Source organism: Palaemon carinicauda, chromosome 29, assembly GCF_036898095.1.
Source record: "Palaemon carinicauda isolate YSFRI2023 chromosome 29, ASM3689809v2, whole genome shotgun sequence".
NCBI classification, from domain to species: Eukaryota; Metazoa; Arthropoda; class Malacostraca; order Decapoda; family Palaemonidae; genus Palaemon; species Palaemon carinicauda.
This window is the reverse complement of record NC_090753.1, coordinates 73,759,698-73,781,848: the sequence shown is the minus strand read 5'-3', so window position 1 is coordinate 73,781,848 and position 22,151 is coordinate 73,759,698. Positions and strand designations below refer to the sequence as shown.

At 42.5% G+C, this 22,151-nt stretch overlaps 1 protein-coding gene across 1 annotated transcript in view; it reads left to right on the top strand.

The window, feature by feature from the left end:
* Positions 1-18,644, top strand: part of LOC137622828 (T-complex protein 1 subunit gamma-like) — a 65,887-nt gene extending 47,243 nt beyond the window's left edge. The window contains exons 9-10 of the mRNA XM_068353408.1: positions 1,441-1,635; positions 18,494-18,644. Coding sequence (XP_068209509.1) covers positions 1,441-1,635; positions 18,494-18,595 — 297 coding nt within the window. The 3' untranslated portion in view covers positions 18,596-18,644. The remainder of the gene's footprint in view (positions 1-1,440; positions 1,636-18,493) is intronic.
* Positions 18,645-22,151: the final 3,507 nt, after the last annotated feature.

The following is a 22,151-nucleotide window of genomic DNA, read 5'->3' as shown; positions in this document are numbered from 1 at the left end:
GCTACAATCAGCCTCCCTGAAAGATCTCTTTTCCTGGTATGCTTAGCCACAGCTAAAAGAGTCAGTGAGATTCATGCCTTCAGCAAGAACATCGGATTCTCATCCGAAACGGCTACATGTTCTACAACTTGGTTTTCTAGCCAAAAACGAGCTGCCTTCTCGGCCTTGGCCAATATCGTTCGATATTCCAAACTTATCGTATGGTTGGAAATGAACTAGAAAGAGTCTTATGTCCTGTAAGAGCTCTTAAGTTCTATTTAAAAACGAACTAAACCTTTACGAGGCCTTTCTGAAGCTTTATGGTGTTCAGTTAAGAAACCATCTTTGCCTATGTCAAAGAATGCTTTATCCTATTTTATCAGACTGTTAATACGAGAAGCTCATTCCCATCTGAATGAGGAAGACCAAGCTTTGCTGAAGGTAAGGACACACGAAGTTAGAGCTGTCGCAACTTCCGTGGCCTTTAAACAAAATAGATCTCTGCAAAGTATAATCGACGCAACCTATTGGAAAAGCAAGTCAGTGTTCGCGTCTTTTTATCTTAAGAATGTCCAGTCTCTTTACGAGAACTGCTACACTCTGGGACCATTCGTAGCAGCGAGTGCAGTAGTGGGTGAGGGCTCAACCACTACAATTCCCTAATTCCATAACCTTTTTAATCTTTCTCTTGAAATGTTTTATTATTGTTTTTGGGTTGTCCGGAAGGCTAAGAAGCCTTTCGCATCCTACTTGATTTGGCGGGTGGTCAAAGTCATTTCTTGAGAAGCGCCTAGATTAGAGGTTTTGATGAGGTCCTGTTGTATGGGTTGCAACCCTTGATACTTCAGCTCCTAGGGGTCGCTCAGCATCCTAAGAGGATCGCGAGGCTCCGTAAGGAAGACGTACTTAAAAAGGCAGAGTAATTGTTCAAGTCGACTTCCTTACCAGGTACTTATTTATTTTAAGTTTGTTATTTTGATAACTGCTAAAATTAAATAAAAAATCCTTAGCTCATAATAATGTAAACATTTATTGCTGGTCTCTACCCACCCCCCTGGGTGTGAATCAGCTTATATAATCACCGGCTAAGTTAAATATTGAAAAATGTTATTTTTATAATAAAATAAATTTTTGAATATACTTACCCGGTGATTATATATTAAAGGACCCTCCCTTCCTCCCCAATAGAGACACAGTGGACCGAGGAGAAAGTTGAGTTCTTTGTTTACATTGAGTACTGAGTACCTGCACGACAGATGGCGCTGTTGAAGTACACCCCCTACCTGCATAGCGATCGCTGGCGGATTTTTAACGTAGAGTTTTCTGTCGAGCAACAGAGTTGCAGCTTATATAATCACCGGGTAAGTATATTCAAAAATTTATTTTATTATAAAAATAACATTATTCTCTTATTCATTTCTATTTGTTCTTTCCCACTCATGTCATACTGTTGCATTTCAGGTAATCCCTCGTATGCTGACCCAGAACTGTGGTGGCAATGTCATCCGCATGCTCACCAATTTACGTGCCAAGCACGCCGGCGGAGAGATTCACTGGGGTGTGAATGGAGAAACTGGAGAGTTGGCTGACATGAGGACACTGAAGATATGGGATCCCTTGTCGGTGAAGCTTCAGGTCTATAAGACAGCAGTTGAAGTAAGTGTGACAACCCATAACTGTCTCTTGGAATTTTTAGACAGCAGTTGAAGTAAGTGTGACAACCCATAACTGTCTCTTGGAATTTTTAGACCGCAGTTGAAGTAAGTGTGACAACCCATAACTGTCTCTTGGAATTTTTAGACCGCAGTTGAAGTAAGTGTGACAACCCATAACTGTCTCTTGGAATTTTTAGACAGCAGTTGAAGTAAGTGTGACAACCCATAAATGTCTCTTGGAATTTTTCTTACGCACTTGCTTTATCATTCATGTCACTTTTCGAGTTGGGATCAAATGATCGTTCATTACTGTACTGTATTCCTTTTGTGTACAAATTAATATTAGCTCTATTATTAATATTAGAAGCTAAGTTACATCCCTATTTGGAAAAGCAAGATAATATAACCCCAAGGGCTCCAACAAGGAAAAATAGCCCAGAAAGGAATTGAGGAAATGAATTAACTACAAGCGAAGAAATACAATAAAAATAAAATTTTCAATATTAAACTTAGCCGGTGATCATATAGCTGTCAGCTCTGCTGCCCGACAGAAAAACCTAAGGACAAAATACGCCAGCGATCGCTATACAGGTGGGGGTGTACATCAACTGCGCCATCTGTCGAGCAGGTACTGAAGTACTCCATGTCAACACAGAACCAATTTTCTCTCTGTCGTGCTACTGGCAAGACCTACTAAATACGCTGTTACTAACTGGATTTGTTTTCACAACTATTTGGTGAAGTACATTATTCCAGTTTTGAGCTTTCGCTATGCAGGGGTTTTATCTTCATCTCAAAACTTGAACTCGTTTTGGATAAATTTAATTATGGTGACAAAGAGAGTATGGACTCTCTTTCACTTTTAAATGGCCGACCCTTCCCTTAGACGGAAGTGTGTTTAGGTTTTTAGTAATTTTGCTTAACACGTTATAGATCTATATATTTTATATCTCTCCGCCTTTATTAGGCCTCTTCGATTAACTTTCCATTTATTATAAACATATAAAAATAAATTTTTAGTTTTGTTTATATGCGACCTTTCCTGATAGTAGGCGGCCCTACTTGGAACCGAAGTTAATCAACGTTGAGCCCGTTATATCGTATTTAGCCTTTAAAGAATTTAAATCTTTTTAAATTTAATGTTTTATGAAAGAATTTCTTTGATAGTCTCGTACTGTTTTCAAAGATGAACTAACGTTTAGTTTTTTAGACTACGCAGTTGTTGACGTTCAGGACGTTCAACATGCGCTCTATCGTTACGATAGAGAGAGAGTGTATCACGGTTTCACTTTGCAGTAAGAGTAAATCGATTCTGACGTTTCGTTCATTCTTTCTTAGCTTAAATGTTTTAAATTCTAAATTAAAGGAACCTTTTATTTGGAAAACCTTTCAGTTTTTTCCTTTAGCCAAATAACATGTTTTGACGATATATAATTGGGCTCTTCTCTCAGGTGCGAAATCAAGAGAGAAAGAGAGAGAGAGAGAGAGACGGAGGGAGAGAGAGGAGAAAAAACGTTCCGTTCAAGCGGGTAACGTTGTTCTCGTGTTACTCTCCTCCCTAGTCGCTGTACGGGGAAGAAGGTAAAACGTTTCTAGGGTTTTATTCTTGTCCCCAGGCTATGTGCGGTGAGAGATTGTAAACGTAGTTTATTTGAACTAATGTTTAGTCTTCCAGCCACTGAATTCTTTATCTTTATATATGTTTTCTGTTTTTGCTAGTATTAATTTCGATTTCAGTGAAATAAGTGCCAAATAGAAAATCGAAGTGATAAAGTGATATTCGCAAAGTGTTACAGTGTTGCGTCCGAGGGTTCGTCTGTTCGTGCCTGTCGTTCACCTAGTCCGGGACCTCTTGCAAGCTCCCAAGCCCAGGGGAGAAGTAATGTCGAACGACTTATGGGTTCGTCAGGCCTTGATCAACGAACAGACGTTTTCCCTCCGTGGTTTCGGGCGTATCTACCCAAGATCGCCCCACCCACACAAAGACGAGAGAGCCCATTTACTTCTCGTCTGCGGAAGAGGTTTCTCGTAAGAAACCTTGGACCAAGGTCTCGCAGCTTATTAAGCGCAAGTCGGTCCCTTCCGCGCAAGTCCAACGGCCCAGGTGTAGCCACTGGGTCAGTTCGGACTCGCTGCAGTCTTCCGATGGCTGCACACCTCCTAAGAGAGGCAAAGTGGTACCGCAACAGGCAGTAACACCGTCTGTTGCCGCACCTGCTGCTGTAGACCCTAAGTGGTCTTTGCTACAGTCTATGCAGACACAGTTAGCATCTTTTATGCAGGAGTATCGTGCGTGGAAGGTTGACGCTGCACCCGTTAGCCTACAACCAACCACGGTTGTGCGTACAGTAGACACTGACGCTACCTGCTCCCGCACTCCGCCTGTGAGAGTTCCACCACCCATACGCAGTGTACCCTGCCAGCCGCACGTTGACGTTCACAGACGCACGCTACCCTCCGTCGACGTTCGCGAGTTACCACAACAACAGGAGGGTGGAGTTAAGTTGCTTTGTTTTGACGCTGTGTGTCAACCTCCGCAACCCACTGTGGTTACCGCTACTCGCCCGCAGCAGACTAGTCAGTCAGGAGTAGAGGCTTTGCTTCCCCACACAGCTATGGTTGTGGTTGACAGTTCAGTTTTTGACAGTTCACAGACTGTCAAGCAGTTACATAACGTTGCCTTCTGGTCTGCTGCTAATGCACCAGTGAGACCCTCACTGAGATAACCTAGCTTTTCTCGGACAAGGTTCCTGTAGATGAGAAAGTGCTGTTCTCCCTCCTACTGATATTCCTTTGAGGACTCTGTCATTTGGAGAGGAGCCTTAAGCTGCTTAGCCTCCTATGGACTTTAATGAAATCATGATGATTTTTTAAGGATCTTCGTCCGGATCTTGTAACTGCTGCTCCTCGTTCGCCTAACGTCAGAACTTACACTAGGCCTAGCTACTTCAAAGCCGTTGTTGTTAAGCTAGTGCTCTCTCGCTCTCCTAGAGAGCGTTACGTTGGCTAGGCGACTGGTTTTTGCACCAGGAGGAGTTTTAGGGATACAGCCTTTGATTTCCCTTCTTTTAAACTGGCTTATAGAGCGAGAGTCTGATAGGACACGAGAGAAGTTCTCGGCTTGGGAGTTCATGCCTCTGCCCAGGTAGACTTCTCAATTCTGGTAGACTCGCCCTGGCGCCTAGCCAGGAGACGCTCCAAGTTGTTTACAGGTCAACTTCTCAACTTTTGTCGAGCCTTTGAAGTTTTGCTGTACTATTATGTCACACATAACAAGGCTTCCAGGGATGGTAAATGGTTCCGCCTCAGTCGCTAACCCCGTCTGTTGCCACACCTGCTCCCGTAGACCCTAAATGGGCTTTGCTGCAAGACATGCAGTCCAAGCTTGTGTCCTTGATAGAGGACTTAAATACGGAGAAGAACCTTCTGGCCAACAACCTTCCAACCGGTTGGTTGTGTGCCCTGTTGACGCTGAGGTATCCTACTCGCGTCTGCCAGTTGAGGTGGTTCCTCCACCGATGCGACCCAGTGTGGGTTGCCAGTCGCACGTTGACGTTAAGCGACGCTCGTAGGTGGTTGTTGACGTTCAGTGTGTCACTAGGAAGACGTTCAACAACCAGCAGAGGTGACTTGTTGTGACGCAGTGCATCAACCTCAGCAACCCGGTAGGGTGTTGACTGCACAACCCAGACAGTCTAGACAGTTTCGGGTTGACGCTGTACTTCCTCGCGCACCCATGGTTGTTGACAGTTCACAGACTGTGCAGCAGTGCCATGATATTGCGTCCGGCTCCGTCACGCATCCACCAGTGCGACCGGATTCAGCGAGTCAGACGTTGCCCACTCCGTTGCCGTTTCCTCATCAGTTTTGGATGAGGAACCCTCTGATGAGGACGTTGCTGAACAAGACGATCAACCCCCAGCCCTGCTATCCATCCAGAAGATGCTGAAGAAGGAACGCTGCCCAGTCAGGCTGTGGATGAGTCTGGTAGGGACACTGTCATCCGTGGATCAATTTGTGTCACTAGGAAGACTACACCTCCGTCCTCTTCTATACCATCTAGCTTTTCACTGGAAAAAGGACAAGACGCTAGAAGCGGTCTCGATCCCGGTTTCCGGAAAGATAAAGTCTGGTCTGACTTGGTGAAAGGACTATATCAACCTTAGAGAGGGTCTTCCCCTGACTGTTCAGACTCCCAACCACGTTCTCTTCTCGGACGCATCGGACGTAGGCTGGGGTGCGACATTAGACGGTAGGGAATGCTCGGGATTATGGAACTCGAGTCAAAGGACAATGCATTTCAACTGCAAGAAGCTACTGGCAGTACGTCTGACCTGGAAAAGCTTCAGGTCTCTCCTTCAAGGCAAAGTGGTGGAGGTGAACTCGGACAACACCACGGCTTTGGCGTACATCTCCAAGCAAGGAGGGATCTACTCTCTGACATGGTACGAGATCGCAAGGGACCTCCTCACCTGGTCAAAAGGTCTAGACATTTCACTAGTAACGAGGTTCATCCAAGGCAACTTGAATGTCATGGCAGATTGTCTCAGTCGGAAGGGACAAATAATTCCAACAGAATGGACCCTCCACAAGGATGGTATGCAAGAGACTTTGGGCCACCTGGGGTCAGCCAACCATAGATCTCTTCGCAACCTCGATGACCAAGAGGCTCCCAATATTTTGCTCACCAATCCCGGACCCAGCAGCAGTTCATATAGATGCCTTTCTACTAGATTGGTCACATCTAGATCTATATGCATTCCCTCCGTTCAAGATTGTCAACAAGGTACTGCAGAAGTTCGCCTCTCACGAAGGGACAAGGTTGACGCTAGTTGCTTCCCTCTGGCCCGCGAGAGAATGGCTCACCGAGGTACTTCGATTGCTAGTAGACGTTCCCAGAACACTTCCCCTAAGGGTGGACCTTCTACGTCAGCCACGCGTAAAGAAGGTACACCAAGGCCTCCACGCTCTTCGTCTGACTGCCTTCAGACTATCGAAAGACTCTCGAGAGCTAGAGGCTTTTCGAAGGAGGCAACCAGAGCGATTGCTAGAGCAAGGAGAACATCCACCCTTAGAGTCTACCAATCGAAGTGGGAAATCTTCCGAAACTGGTGCAAGTCAGTATCCGTATCCTCGACCAGTACCTCTGTAACTCAAATAGCTGACTTTCTCTTATATCTGAGGAAAGAACGAGCTCTTTCAGCTCCCACTATCAAGGGTTACAGAAGCATGTTGGCATCAGTCTTCCGTCACAGAGGCTTAGATCTTTCCAACAATAAAGATCTACAGGACCTCCTTAAGTCTTTTGAGACCACGAAGGAGCGTCGTTTGGTTACACCTGGTTGGAATTTAGACGTGGTACTAAGATTCCTTATGTCAGACAGGTTCGAACCGCTACAATCAGCCTCCCTGAAAGATCTCACCTTTAAGACACTTTTCCTGATATGCTTAGCCACAGCTAAAAGAGTCAGTGAGATTCATGCCTTCAGCAAGAACATCGGATTCTCATCCGAAACTGCTACATGTTCTACAACTTGGTTTTCTAGCCAAACATGAGCTGCCTTCTCGGCCTTGATCAATATCGTTCGACATTCCAAACTTATCGTATGGTTGGAAATGAACTAGAAAGAGTCTAATGTCCTGTAAGAGCTCTTAAGTTCTATTTAAAAACCTTTATGAGGCCCGTCTGAAGCTTTATGGTGTTCAGTTAAGAATCCATCTTTGCCTATGTCAAAGAATGCTTTATCCTATTTTATCAGACTGTTAATACGAGAAGCTCATTCCCATCTGAATGAGGAAGACCAAGCTTTGCTGAAGGTAAGGACACACGAAGTTAGAGCTGTCGCAACTTCCGTGGCCTTTAAACAAAATAGATCTCTGCAAAGTATATTCGACGCAACCTATTGGAAAAGCAAATCAGTGTTCGCGTCTTTTTATCTTAAGAATGTCCAGTCTCTTTACGAGAACTGCTACACTCTTGGACCATTCGTAGCAACGAGTGCAGTAGTGGGTGAGGGCTCAACCACTACAATTCCCTAATTCCATAACCTTTTTTTAATCTTTCTCTTGAAATGTTTTATTATTGTTTTTGGGTTGTCCGGAAGGCTAAGAAGCCTTTCGCATCCTACTTGATTTGGCGGTTGGTCAAAGTCATTTCTTGAGAAGCGCCTAGATTAGAGGTTTTGATGAGGTCCTTTAGTATGGGTTGCAACCCTTCATACTTCAGCTCCTAGGAGTCGCTCAGCATCCTATGAGGATCGCGAGGCTCAGTAAGGAAGACGTACTTAAAAAGGCAGAGTAATTGTTCAAGTCGACTTCCTTACCAGGTACTTATTTATTTTATGTTTGTTATTTTGAATAACTGCTAAAATGAAATGCAAAATACTTAGCTCATAATAATGTCAACATGTAATGCTGGTCTCTACCCACCCCCCTGGGTGTGAATCAGCTATATGATCACCGGCTAAGTTTAATATTGAAAAATGTTATTTTCATTAGTAAAATAAATTTTTGAATATACTTACCCGGTGATCATATATTAAAGGACCCTCCCTTCCTCCCCAATAGAGACCCAGTGGGCCGAGGAGAAAATTGGTTCTGTGTTGACATGGAGTACTTGAGTACCTGCTCGACAGATGGCGCAGTTGATGTACACCCCCACCTGTATAGCGATCGCTGGCGTATTTTGTCCTTAGGTTTTTCTGTCGGGCAGCAGAGCTGACAGCTATATGATCACCGGGTAAGTATATTCAAAAATTTATTTTACTAATGAAAATAACATTATTTTAAGATCATTAAATTTTTCTTCCAGACTTTTCCTTTGCTCACTTCCTGAATAATTTTTCTTACTTTTGTAGTTGGAGATCAAATTTTTATTTTGTTGAAGAAAACTATTTAAAGCTAAAAAGTTCTAGTTTTGTATTGCATGCCATAGCTACCAAAATGAATAAATATGGAGTTAGATAAATATTTGTAAAATTTGTAATAAAAGGTTTTGGTAAAGTAAATATAGTTTACAGTACATTTTCTGTTAGTCTTTGGAAAAAAAAAAAGAATATAAAGATGATAATTCTCCATTTCCTCAGTAATTTTTGATTAATCTACAGATTGAACTTTTTTTCCTCTGTGTTAAATATAAAGATGGCTTGCTATATATTCCTTATGCAGTACATATATTGAGATCTGTTCCAGTAGCTATAGTGTTTTTGGTGGGGTGAATTTTGGAATATTGGTCTTCAAATGTGACTTTTCCCACACCCACAAAGCTAGTTAGTGTTCATAACCCCATAGATTATATTGAGCCCCAATTGCAGTCCCTGGTGTCTCCCGATGCAGCAATTTTGAAATCTTTGATAAGTAAAGTTGAGTAACTGTGCATGAGTGAATTATTTTGACCCATTGAGGTATTAGTTGTTCATCTGTATACATTGTAGTCTTACATTTATATACATCAGTTTAATATTGTCCTTAGATTTTTATTTGCTTATTTTTCAATATTTAACTTAGCCGGTGATTATATAAGCTGCAGCTCTGCTGCTCGACAGAAAACTCGCTATGCAGGTAGGGGGTGTACTTCAACAGCGCCATCTGTCGTGCAGGTACTCAGTACTCATTGTAAACAAAGAACTCAATTTTCTCTCTGTCGTGCCACCGGCAAGACCTACTAATTCGCTGTTGCTAACTGGATTGGTTTTCACAACTATTTGGTGAAGTACACGTTTCTAGTTTTGAGCTTTCGCTGTGCAGGCTTTCTCTTCAATAAATCCTTGCATTCTTTTTTTGATATCGGATTATTTGTTGATGACTTTGGATAGTTTTTGAATTCCCCTTTGACCAATTCAAAATGGCTGACCTTTCTCAAGTCCCTAAATTCAGGAAGTGTAATGCTAGGGACTGTTCAAGGCGTCTTCCGAAGGCCTCTATCGATCCTCACACCGTTTGTTCCAATTGTCGGGATAAAACCTGTCAATTGGAAGATCGATGTGAGGAATGCGTTGGGCTTTCGGAATTCGATTTTATCGAATTCCAGAAATATACACGTAGGCTAGAGAGAGATAGAGTCAGGAGAAGTTCATCTCGTTCCGTTGATTTTTCCTCTCCTCATGCCCCACAACCTATTCCTTCCCCTGTAGTGGTTGCTCCTAATCCCCCTTCTGGCACTCAGGAACCTTCGATGGCTGACATGATGCGTGCCATCCAAGCTCTGGGTGAGAGAGTGGAATCCTTGGCTAGTGACCATAACCAGCTCATGGCGGACGTCAAAGAGCTAAAGTGTAAGAGTGCAGTGGGAAGTGATAAAGTGAGTGATAGTGTTGTGGATAGTGTTGCGCTTGAGGGTTCGTCTGTTCGTGCCTGTCGTCCTCCTAGTCCGGGACCTCTTGCAAGCTCCCAAGTCCAGGGGAGAAGCAATGTCGTACGACCAAAGGGTTCGAGAGGCTTTAATCAGCGAACAGACGTTCCCTCCGTGGTTTCGGGCGTATCTACCCAAGATCGCCCCACCCACACAGAGACGAGAGAGCCCATTTATTCCTCGTCTGCGGAAGAGGTTTCTCGTAAGAAACCATGGACCAAGGTCTCACGACCTCTTAAGCGCAAGTCGGTCCCTTCCGCGCAAGTCCAACGGCCCAGTTGTAGCCACTGGGTCAGTTCGGACTCGCTGCAGTCTTCCGATGACTGCTCACCTCCTAAGAGAGGCAAAGCGGTACCGCCTCAGGCAGTCACACCGTCTGTCGCCGCACCTGCTCCTGTAGACCCTAAGTGGTCTTTGCTGCAGACCATGCAGTACCAATTAACGTCTCTGATGCAGGACTTTCGTGCGGAGAAGGTTGCTGCTGCACCAACCTCTTGTGCGTCCTGTGGACGCTGAGGCAACCTTCTTGCGCACTCCAGCTGAGAGAGTCCCGCCACCCATGCGTTCCAGTGTACCCTGCCAGCCGCATGTTGACGTTCAGCGACGCACGGAACCTTCCGTTGACGTTCGCGAGGTACAACAACCGTCTAAGTTGTTTTGTTTTGACGCGGTGCGTCAACCTCCGCAACCCAGTGTGGTTGCCTCTGCTCGCCCACATCAGACTAGACAGTCTGGAGTAGACGATGTGCGTCCCCGCGCTGCTATGGTTGTTGCCAGCTCACAGACTGGGCAACAGTTCCATGACGTTGCATCCGGTTCAGTCACGCGTGCACCCGTGCGACCGGACTCAGCTGACCAGCCGATACCTACTCCTTTGCCGCTTCCTCCTCAATTCTCGGATGATGTACTCTCTGATGATGACGATGCGGCACACGTTGATGAACCACATTCGGACCTTGACGAACCCAAGTCCACGCAACCCTCTTTGGACTTTAGAAAAGTTCTTGCTCTGTTCAAAGAGATGTTTCCGGACCAGTTTGTGTCTGTGGCTCCACGCTCTCCTCCGTCAGAGTTTGCTTTAGGTACGCAGTCATCCTCGCCTGCCTTTACGAAACTCGTCCTCGCACGCTCGTCCAAGAGAGCTTTACGAGTTTTAGGAGATTGGATGCAGTCCAAGAAGAGTTTAGGGAAGACAGCCTTTACGTTTCCCCCTGCTAAACTCTCTTCCAGATCGAGCGTCTGGTATGCCACGGGAGAAGTTCTCGGCTTGGGAGTTCCTGCCTCTGCCCAGGGCGACTTCTCAAGTTTTGTAGACTCTCCCCGCAGGCTAGCCATGAGACGCTCTAAGATATGCTGGTCACCTTCGGACCTAGACCATCTGTTGAAAGGAGTATTTAGAGCCTTCGAGGTCTTTAACTTTTTGGACTGGTGTCTGGGAGCTTTGAGCAGGAAGATCTCCCCGACTGAGAAGGAATCTTCCTTGCTCATCATGTCCTGCATGTACAAGGCCATACGTGACGGATCTAGTGAGCTTGCTGCATCGTTCGTATCCGGGGTCCTCAAGAAGCGTGAGAACCTTTGCTCTTTCCTGTCAGCTGGAGTGACACCGTGTCAAAGATCAGAACTTCTGTTTGCTCCTCTCTCTAAGTGCCTTTTTCCAGAGGACTTGATTAAGGAGATTGCTGCTTCTTTGATTCAGAAGGACACCCATGACCTGGTTGCGTCCTCTGCCCGCAAAGCCACCCCTTTGCCTACCTTGTCAAGACCAAGGATGGACACTCCAGCGTCCAGATTTATTCCGCCCTTTCGTGGCAGAGCCTTCAGCAGAGGAGGTGCTCGTGCCGAAGGGAGACGTGGGAAGAAGAAAGGAACCAAGTCCTTTAAAGGCAGAGTCTGACTGCCAGCTTCTTCAGACAGCAGTGGGAGCCAGACTCAAGAACTTCTGGCAGACCTGGGAGAAGAGAGGCGCAGATGCACAATCTGTGAAGTTGCTCAGAGAGGGGTACAAGATCCCGTTTGTACGAAAACCCCCTCTAGCAACGTCTCCCATCGATCTCTCCCAGGTACAGAGAGGAAGACAAGAGACGAGCATTGAAACAGGAGGTGTCTCTCTTGCTAGAAAAGGGAGCGGTAGTCAAAGTCCTGGACCATCAAACCCCGGGCTTCTACAGCCGTCTCTTCTTAGTGGTAAAGAAGACAGGAGGGTGGAGGCCGGTGCTAGACGTCAGTGCGCTGAATGCCTTTGTCACAAAGCAGACGTTCGCCATGGAGACCACAAAGTCTGTTCTAGCAGCGGTCAGAAAGGAAGACTGGATGGTCTCTTTAGACCTAAGGGACGCATACTTTCACGTCCCCATCCACCCAGACTCCCAACCTTTTCTGAGATTCATTTACGAAAAGGTTGTCTACCAGTTTCAAGCCCTGTGCTTTGGCCTAAGCACAGCTCCTCTTGTGTTTACGAGGCTGATGAGGAATATAGCCAAATTCCTTCATTTAGCGGACATCAGAGCCTCCCTCTATTTGGACAACTGGCTTCTAAGAGCTTCTTTCAGTTGTCGCTGTCTGAAGGATCTAAAGTGGACTCTAGATCTGACCAAGGAATTGGGTCTCCTGGTCAATATGGAAAAGTCTCAACTGGTCCCATCCCAAACTATTGTGTATTTAGGGATGGAGATTCACAGTCAAGCTTTTCGGGCTTTTCCGTCGGCCCCCAGAACAAGTCAAGCCCAGTTATGCATCCAGAACATGCTGAAGAAGGAACGATGTTCAGTCAGGCAGTGGATGAGTCTGATAGGGACACTATCATCCCTGGAACAGTTTGTATCGTTAGGAAGACTACACCTCCGTCCTCTTCAATATCACCTAGCTGTTTACTGGAAAAAGGACAAGACGCTAGAAGCGGTCTCGATCCCCATTTCCGAGAAGATGAAGTCTTCCCTGACTTGGTGGAAGGACAGTATCAGCCTCAGAGAGGGTCTGCCCCTGGCTGTTCAGACTCCCAACCACGTTCTCTTCTCGGACGCATCGGACACGGGCTGGGGCGCGACATTAGACGGTCGGGAATGCTCGGGAACTTGGAACTCGAGTCAAAGAACAATGCATATCAACTGCAAGGAGCTACTGGCAGTTCATCTGGCCTTGAAAAGCTTCAAGTCTCACCTTCAAGGCAAAGTGGTGGAGGTGAACTCGGACAACACCACGGCTTTGGCGTACATCTCCAAGTAAGGAGGGACCCACTCTATGACGTTGTACGAGATCGCAAGGGACCTCCTCACCTGGTCAAAAGATCTAAACATTTCTCTAGTAACGAGGTTCATCCAAGGCAACTTGAATGTCATGGCAGATTGCCTCAGTCGGAAGGGACAAATCATTCCAACAGAATGGACCCTACACAAGGATGTGTGCAAGAGACTGTGGGCCACATGGGGCCAGCCTACCATAGATCTCTTCGCAACCTCGATGACCAAGAGGCTCCCAATATATTGCTCACCAATCCCGGACCCAGCAGCAGTTCATATAGATGCCTTTCTACTGGATTGGTCACATCTAGACCTATATGCATTCCCCCCGTTCAAGATTGTCAACAAGGTACTGCAGAAGTTCGCCTCTCACGAAGGGACAAGGTTGACGTTAGTTGCTCCCCTCTGGCCCGCGAGAGAATGGTTCACCGAGGTACTTCGATGGCTAGTGGACGTTCCCAGAACTCTTCCTCTAAGGGTGGACCTTCTACGTCAGCCACACGTAAAGAAGGTACACCAAGGCCTCCTCGCTCTTCGTCTGACTGCCTTCAGACTATCGAAAGACTCTCGAGAGCTAGAGGCTTTTCGAAGGAGGCAGCCAGGGCGATTGCTAGAGCAAGGAGGACATCCACTCTTAGAGTCTACCAGTCGAAGTGGGAAGTTCCGAAACTGGTGCAAGTCAGTATCAGTATCCTCGACCAGTACCTCTGTAACTCAAATAGCTGACTTCCTTTTATACCTGAGGAAAGAAAGATCTCTTTCAGCTCCCACTATCAAGGGTTACAGAAGCATGTTGGCATCAGTCTTCCGTCACAGAGGCTTAGATCTTTCCAACAACAAAGATCTACAGGACCTCCTTAAGTCTTTTGAGACCACGAAGGAGCGTCGTTTGGCTACACCTGGTTGGAATTTAGACGTGGTACTAAGATTCCTCATGTCAGAAAGGTTCGAGCCACTACAATCAGCCTCCTTTAAAGATCTCACTTTAAAGACTCTTTTCCTGGTTTGCTTAGCCACAGCTAAAAGAGTCAGTGAGATTCACGCCTTCAGCAGGAACATCGGATTTTCATCTGAAACGGCTACATGTTCTTTACAACTTGGTTTTCTAGCCAAAAACGAGCTACCTTCTCGTCCTTGGCCGAAATCGTTCGATATTCCAAGTCTATCAAATATGGTTGGAAATGAACTAGAAAGAGTTTTATGCCCTGTTAGAGCTCTTAAGTTCTATTTAAGACGAACTAAACCTTTACGAGGACAGTCAGAAGCTTTATGGTGTTCTGTTAAGAAACCATCTTTGCCTATGTCAAAGAATGCTTTATCCTATTTTATCAGACTGTTAATACGAGAAGCTCATTCCCATCTGAGTGAGGAAGACCAAGCTTTGCTGAAGGTAAGGACACATGAAGTTAGAGCTGTCGCAACTTCAGTGGCCTTTAAACAAAATAGATCTCTGCGAAGTATAATGGACGCAACCTATTGGAGAAGCAATTCAGTGTTCGCGTCTTTTTATCTTAAAGATGTCCAGTCTCTTTACGAGAACTGCTACACCCTGGGACCATTCGTAGCAGCGAGTGCAGTAGTGGGTGAGGGCTCAACCACTACATTCCCCTAATTCCATAACCTTTTTAATCTTTCTCTTGAAATGTTTTTATTGTTGTTTTTGGGTTGTCCGGAAGGCTAAGAAGCCTTTCGCATCCTGGTTGATTTGGCGGGTGGTCAAATTCTTTTCTTGAGAAGCGCCTAGATTAGAGGTTTTGATGAGGTCCTGTAGTATGGGTTGCAACCCTTGATACTTCAGCTCCTAGGGGTCGCTCAGCATCCTAAGAGGATCGCGAGGCTCCGTAAGGAAGACGTACTTAAAAAGGCAGAGTAATTGTTCAAGTCGACTTCCTTACCAGGTACTTATTTATTTTATGTTTGTTATTTTGATAACTGCTAAAATGAAATAAAAGATCCTTAGCTCATAATAATGTAAACATTTATTGCTGGTCTCTACCCACCCCCCTGGGTGTGAATCAGCTTATATAATCACCGGCTAAGTTAAATATTGAAAAATGTTATTTTTATAATAAAATAAATTTTTGAATATACTTACCCGGTGATTATATATTAAAGGACCCTCCCTTCCTCCCCAATAGAGACGCAGTGGACCGAGGAGAAAATTGAGTTCTTTGTTTACAATGAGTACTGAGTACCTGCACGACAGATGGCGCTGTTGAAGTACACCCCCTACCTGCATAGCGATCGCTGGCGGATTTTTAACGTAGAGTTTTCTGTCGAGCAGCAGAGCTGCAGCTTATATAATCACCGGGTAAGTATATTAAAAAATTTATTTTATTATAAAAATAACATTTTTTCAATTTTTTATAGCTGTTTATTAGCAATACCGTGTCATGTAAATAGCATCCCTTTTTTTCTCATTAAACTTAGCCATGTTTAGCTATTGCATTATTCCATTTATTGTTGGCCTGATTATGATGAATTTCAGTATATACAGTATAGTTTGCATTAGCTGAACCAAGTTTAATTGAGGAACTTAGTATATTCTCTGAAATGCCTTTTGTTAGCCAAATTGAATATGGAAGGAAACTCCTGCAACACCATAAAGGACTTAATAAGATTTCTTAATAAGATATTTCAGCTTCCTCTTGCCACTGATATTGAGAATATTCTCTCTGACTTTGACTTCGGATGATGTCAGAAGCAGGTGAAAAGTTCTGATTACATTATACCACCTCTACCTCTTCACATTTGGTGTAGTCTTTCATCAAGAACACCAGAATGGTCCTAGATTCTTTTTCCTACTAAATTGCCTCTTGCGAGAATAAACGTTTAAAAGTTCCTGTCAAGAATTTTAGCAATCATTAACTGAAGTAAGCTTTGTGTGTGGCTACCACCATTTTGACAGAAAAAATAAAGCCTTAGGTGATGCTAAGACTAGCATTCATGTTTATTCCCTGAGCTGGGCTGTTACCTTTCATATCACAATGATTTTATACCTCCTGGCTAATTCTGAACTGGGATGATGCTGACTGGGACCTCTCTTCTTGCCTGTTTTATTCGGACTTGCAGGTCGCGAGGGAGACGATTGCCTCGACCTGAACTGCTCCCAAGTGTTTCCTCTTTGCATACTTTGCAAGTAAAATAAGATAGCCTTGTATATAGTGTACTCCTTCAAGAATTTTATTGTCAAGGATTCAAATAGGTTGGCAAGGGCCCCAGCCACCCATTGAGATACTACCGCTAGAGTTATGGGATCTTTTGACTGGCCAGGCAGTACTACATTGGATCCTTTTCTCTAGTTATGGTTCATTTTCCCTTTTCCCCACACCCACACACACTCACTGAATAGTCTTGCTTATTCTTTACATATTCTCTTCTGTACTCGTACACCTGACAACGCTAAGATTACCAAACAATTCTTCTTCACCCAAGGGGTTAACTACTGCACTGTAATTGTTCAGGGGCCAGTTTCCTCTTGGTAAGAGTAGAAGGGGCTCTTTAGCTTTGGTAAGCAGCTCTTCTAGGAGAAGGACACTCCAAAATCAAACCATTGTTCTCTAGTCTTGGGTAGTGCCATAGCCTCTGTACCATGGTCCTCCACTGTCTAGGGTGAGAGTTCTCTTGCTTGAGGGTACACTCGGGCACATTATTCCATCTTATTTCTCTTCCTCTTGTTTTGATAAAGGGTATATAGTTTATAAAGGAGATATTTATTTTAATGTTCCTCTTCTTAATAATTTAATTTTTCCGTTTCCTTTCCTCACTGGGCTATTTTCCGTGTTGGAACTCCTGGGCTTATATCATTGTGCTTTTCCAACTAGGGTTGTAGCTTAGCAATTAATTATAATAATAATAAAAATAATTTACTAATGATAAACAGCTCACCTAGATTCCAAGGCAAGTGACATAATCATAGGTAGCATCTTATCAACTTCTGGAAAATGCTAAACATTCATTTCTCAAGCTATTGTTCTTGCTATTGTTCTCTGCTATTCATAAAGCTAGCAAGGTTAAGATTTATAAATGATTACTCCTTCAGTGTTATGTATAGGAAATAATATTAGAACAAAGCTCAAGCAAACTACTTTGATTGGTATTTTGAAACTTTTTCCACTTCCAATGTTTTCTTTGGGGTCTCCATAATGCCAAATTGGAAGAGAGTTTTGAAATAACCACATGTTCACAGGTTTTAACCCTTTTACCCCCAAAGGACGTACTGGTACGTTTCACAAAACTCATCCCTTAACCCCATGGACGTACCGGTACATCCTTGCAAAAAAATGCTATTTGCATTTTTTTTTGCATATTTTTGATAATTTTTTTGAGAAACTTCAGGCATTTTTCAAGAGAATGAGACCAACCTGACCTCTCTATGACGAAAATTAAGGCTGTTAGAACAATTAAAAAAAAATATACTGCAAAATGTGCTTGAAAAAAAATAACCCCTGGGGTTTAACGGTTGGAAAGTTCCAAAAAGCCTGGGGGTAAAAGGGTTAAGTAGTCCTAGGCAACCTGAGGTTACACCTGGAGGTTTTCAAGCAAGAGTTTCAAAAGCTGCTGGGAAATTGATAACCATTGCCTAATCTTTTGTTGACTCAAACGTCAGCCACTAATAGGCAAAGTGGTGCAACGTTAATCCACTCTAGGCCCTTTATGCAAGTGATTGCAGAGATCTTTGCAAATATTTCAGAAGTTCTTGACCTTTGCAATCAAAGAAAATGATAGTCTTCTATAGCATTGGAATTTTAAAGCACCTAGTATAAGTGCTTTCTGATACCTTGTGTTCATTGGTATTGTTAACTGCAATGTGTGACTTTTTTTTTTTCCATTTTACATCCTCTGTCTTTCCCTAGAAATGTCTACTTAATGGGTTATAACCTTGCGTGTGTCCTGAAGAACGTTCAGTTCATCCCTTGTTGTATTTTGACTTGGCTAAACTTTTCTACTTTACTTATAGTGGACCAAACTATTTATAATACCCTATTTTAATATGTTGGACATTTAGTTTAGTTCATCCCTTGCTGTATTTTGACTTGGCTAAACTTATCTACATTACTTATAGTGGACCAAACTATTTATAATACCCTATTTTAATATGTTGGACACCGACTTATTCCTCACCAATATGTCATTTAATAAATTTGAATTGGAATATCTTGAGTAGTTAGGGACAAGTATTTTGGATTGGTATGACTGAAGTGTATGTAAGGGAACTAGAGTTACTGACTTTTATATATTTTTTGCTGATGAAGATTTTATATTTTCAGACTGCTATTCTCCTCCTGAGGATTGACGACATTCTTTCTGGTTGCAAAAAAGTGGATACTTCTCAGGATCAGATGCCTGAATTGGGACCTATGGATCACTAGAGAAATATAAGGGATACATTTTTATTTGGTGTTAAATAAAAAAAATTAACCCCTATGTGATTGTGTTTTATTTCATTAAAAAGGAAAATTATTTACCTAGGAGGGGAAATTATTTAATTTAAGTTTAAAGACTAGAAAGGTTATGTAATAGTTTATACTTTCAAAATAGTAGTACTCTGTAACTTTCAAATTTAAAGTACTGTAATGCATAAAATGTCATTTATAAACATTTTTTATTAATTGCATACTTGAGTGAGAAAATTTTGAATTAATTCAAGTAAGATATAACAATCTAATAATTATTTTCATGCAAACTTACTAGTCATAAATAACCCCGTTTATAGTCATTGAATGTGCAGGCTGCTCCTATCATCGACACTGATGTTGAATATGGCTGGGAAATGATAACAGGCAAAGTAGTGCTATTTGTATATTAGTAATGTTTTGTTATAGTCATAAATCATAACCATCATAACTCTGTGAAAAGGTGCAGTTGTTTAGCAGCCTCCACAGGACCAAGGGTAAAGGTACTGGAGAATGTTTGGGTTTAACCACTCAGGTAGAGTAGTGGAAGGTAAAGGTTATCTACTTTTAATATCAGTTACTCTCTGGTTCTTTCCAAGACCTTGACCAAGCTGCCCTTCCAGTCCCCACATCGGTTAAGGATAAGATCTTACCTTGGCCAAGATGCCCTTCCAATCCCCACATCGGTTAAGGATAAGATCTTACCTTGGCCAAGATGCCCTTCCAATCCCCACATCGGTTAAGGATAAGATCTTACCTTGGCCAAGCTGCCCTTCCAATCCCCACATCGGTTAAGGATAAGATCTTACCTTGGCCAAGCTGCCCTTCCAATCCCCACATCGGTTAAGGATAAGATCTTACCTTGGCCAAGCTGCCCTTCCAATCCCCACATCGGTTAAGGATAAGATCTTACCTTGACTAAGCTGCCCTTCCAATCCCCACATTGGTCAAGGATAAGATATTACCTTGACTAAGCTGCCCTTCCAATCCCCACATTGGTCAAGGATAAGATATTACCTTGACTAAGCTGCCCTTCCAATCCCCACATTGGTTAAGTATAAGATCTTATAGTCTCACATGGCAAGAATGAAATGGTGTCAGAAGGGGAACTCCAGTCAGAGCATCTCTAGCACAGGTCATGGAGTCCCTCGTCTATATTTGCCAAGAGAAGCGCCTCTCAGTTGTGGCTGTGGAAGGCTATCGCTCAGCCTAAAGCACATTCTATCGAATGAATGACATAGAACTCTTCTACTAGTGGGAGTTGTCTATGCTCAGGAGGGACTAGACCTTACGTCTCCAGGGTGTGGTGTGACCTCTGCTCACAAGTCTCTTATGCATGACCAATATAAGCCTTTGTGAAGTTAGTCAGATCCGACTCTCAAGATGGACTTTCTAATATCATTAGCTTTGGCGATCTGTATGGCACCTTGTACGTCACTATCCATACCTGGTTTAAGGCATCCAAATGGGACTAGAATGAGTTGTTTCTTTTTTCTGTGAGGACTCAAAGGTGCTACTCTGAAGATCTCAATGCTTCAGTCCTGAGCACTGGCATTACTAGAAAGGGCTGTTTATATATATATATATATATATATATATATATATATATATATATATTATATATATATATATATATATATATATATATTATATATATATATATATATATATATATATATATATATATATATATATATATATATATATGTATGTCACTCAAGTTTCTTAAATTTTTTTTATTTCCTACCGCCATAAACTTCGTTTTATTTTCATTTCATCTCATTTGTTTGACTGCCATCAATACCATGATAGAGTTTTCTTGCTTGAGGGTACACTCGGACACACTGTTCCATCTTATTTCTCTTCCTCATGTTTTTTATAGTGTATTTATGAAAGATTTATATCAATGTTGTTACTGTCCTTGAAATATCTTATTTCAATCGTTCATTACTTCTCTAGTAGTTGATTTGTTTTCTTATTTCCTTTCCTCATAGGGCTATTTTTCCCTGTTGGAGCCCTTGGGCTTACACCATCTTGCTTTCTTAACTATGGTTGTAACTTAGCTAGTAATAATAATAATAATAAAACCCTAGTTAAAAGTTTCAGCGGTATCATCAATGTCGTTTTGAGAGAAGTAAAATTGTGTATCATCTGCAAATTGTTTAAACTTTACATTGCTTCTATATGTTGTAATTCCCATAAATCATTTCAAGGATGACATACAAAATACTGACTTGATGCCAATCTAATATGTAGTCTTTTTGACAATAAATCCCTCACCCAATGAAGGAGTAATCTAAAACACTTGATTTTAATTGTTCCTGAACTATAAAGTTTAAATTATTTTTATGCAGAGGCAAAGAATAGAATGTTTGATGAGTGCTCTTGCTTTTTGGGGAAAAATCATGTTTTGTTTTGAAATGGTTATGTTGTTTTTATGATTGTTATCTTCAAAGCATAGGTCAGGAGTGAGCTCATCTTCCTCGTAGATCCTATTGAGAAAAACAATCGAGGTTAAATATCATGGATTGTGATTATATGCAGACCAGATTAATGCTGATATTTTGCATAAAAAAGGGTTTTCTATATAGAGTATGTTCATATAAACATACACTTTTATAGATAGTAGGTTCGACAGGGAACCAGCCACTACTACTACTATTATTATTATTATTATTATTATTATTATTATTATTACTAGCTAAGCTCAACCTAGTTAGAAAAGCAAGATGCTATAAGCCCAAGGGCTTCAATAGGGAAAAATAGCCCAAATGAGGAAAAAATACCAATAAAATATCTTAAATACAGCAACAACATCAAAACAGACATGTCATAATGTATTAATTTTAGACATATCTCTATTAAGGGATTCACCAACCCCAGATCTACATTCAGGAGATGGAATTGATGCAAAGAGTAGCATCATCTGTATTTGTAACAAGCTTGTTTTCTAGGCCAAACCACATGTCATGTGTATAAAGTATGAAAAGAACATTATTCAGAGGAACACCAGATATCCCATTCCTATATTCACTATGGTGCCCATCAACAACAACTCTATGCGATCGATTACTTAAAAATTCATCAATATAGCTAAGAAAAGACCCACCCACTCCCAACTAGTTGAGTTTGAAAACAAGGGCCTCATGATTAACACGGTCAAAGGCAGCACTAAAATCAAGGTCAATCATACGAACTTCCTGACCACAATCAAGGGATTTCTGTACAGCATTGGAGATTGTAAAAAGGGTATCACATGCTCCAAGGCCTTTATGAAAACCAAATTGCAAACTAGGGAACAGATCATTACCTTCAGCAAGCCTATCAAGACGTTTTGCCAGAAGACATTCAAAAACTTTTGATAATATGGGAATTATGGAAATTAGGCAGTAATCAGTTGGACTTGAGCTACCACAAACACATTTATATAGTGGAGTAACATTACCAATTCTCCAACAAGTGCTAAAAGCTCCTCTTCTTGATAACTTGTGCAAAATAAAAGATAACTTTGGAGCTAAGAAATCTGCAGTCT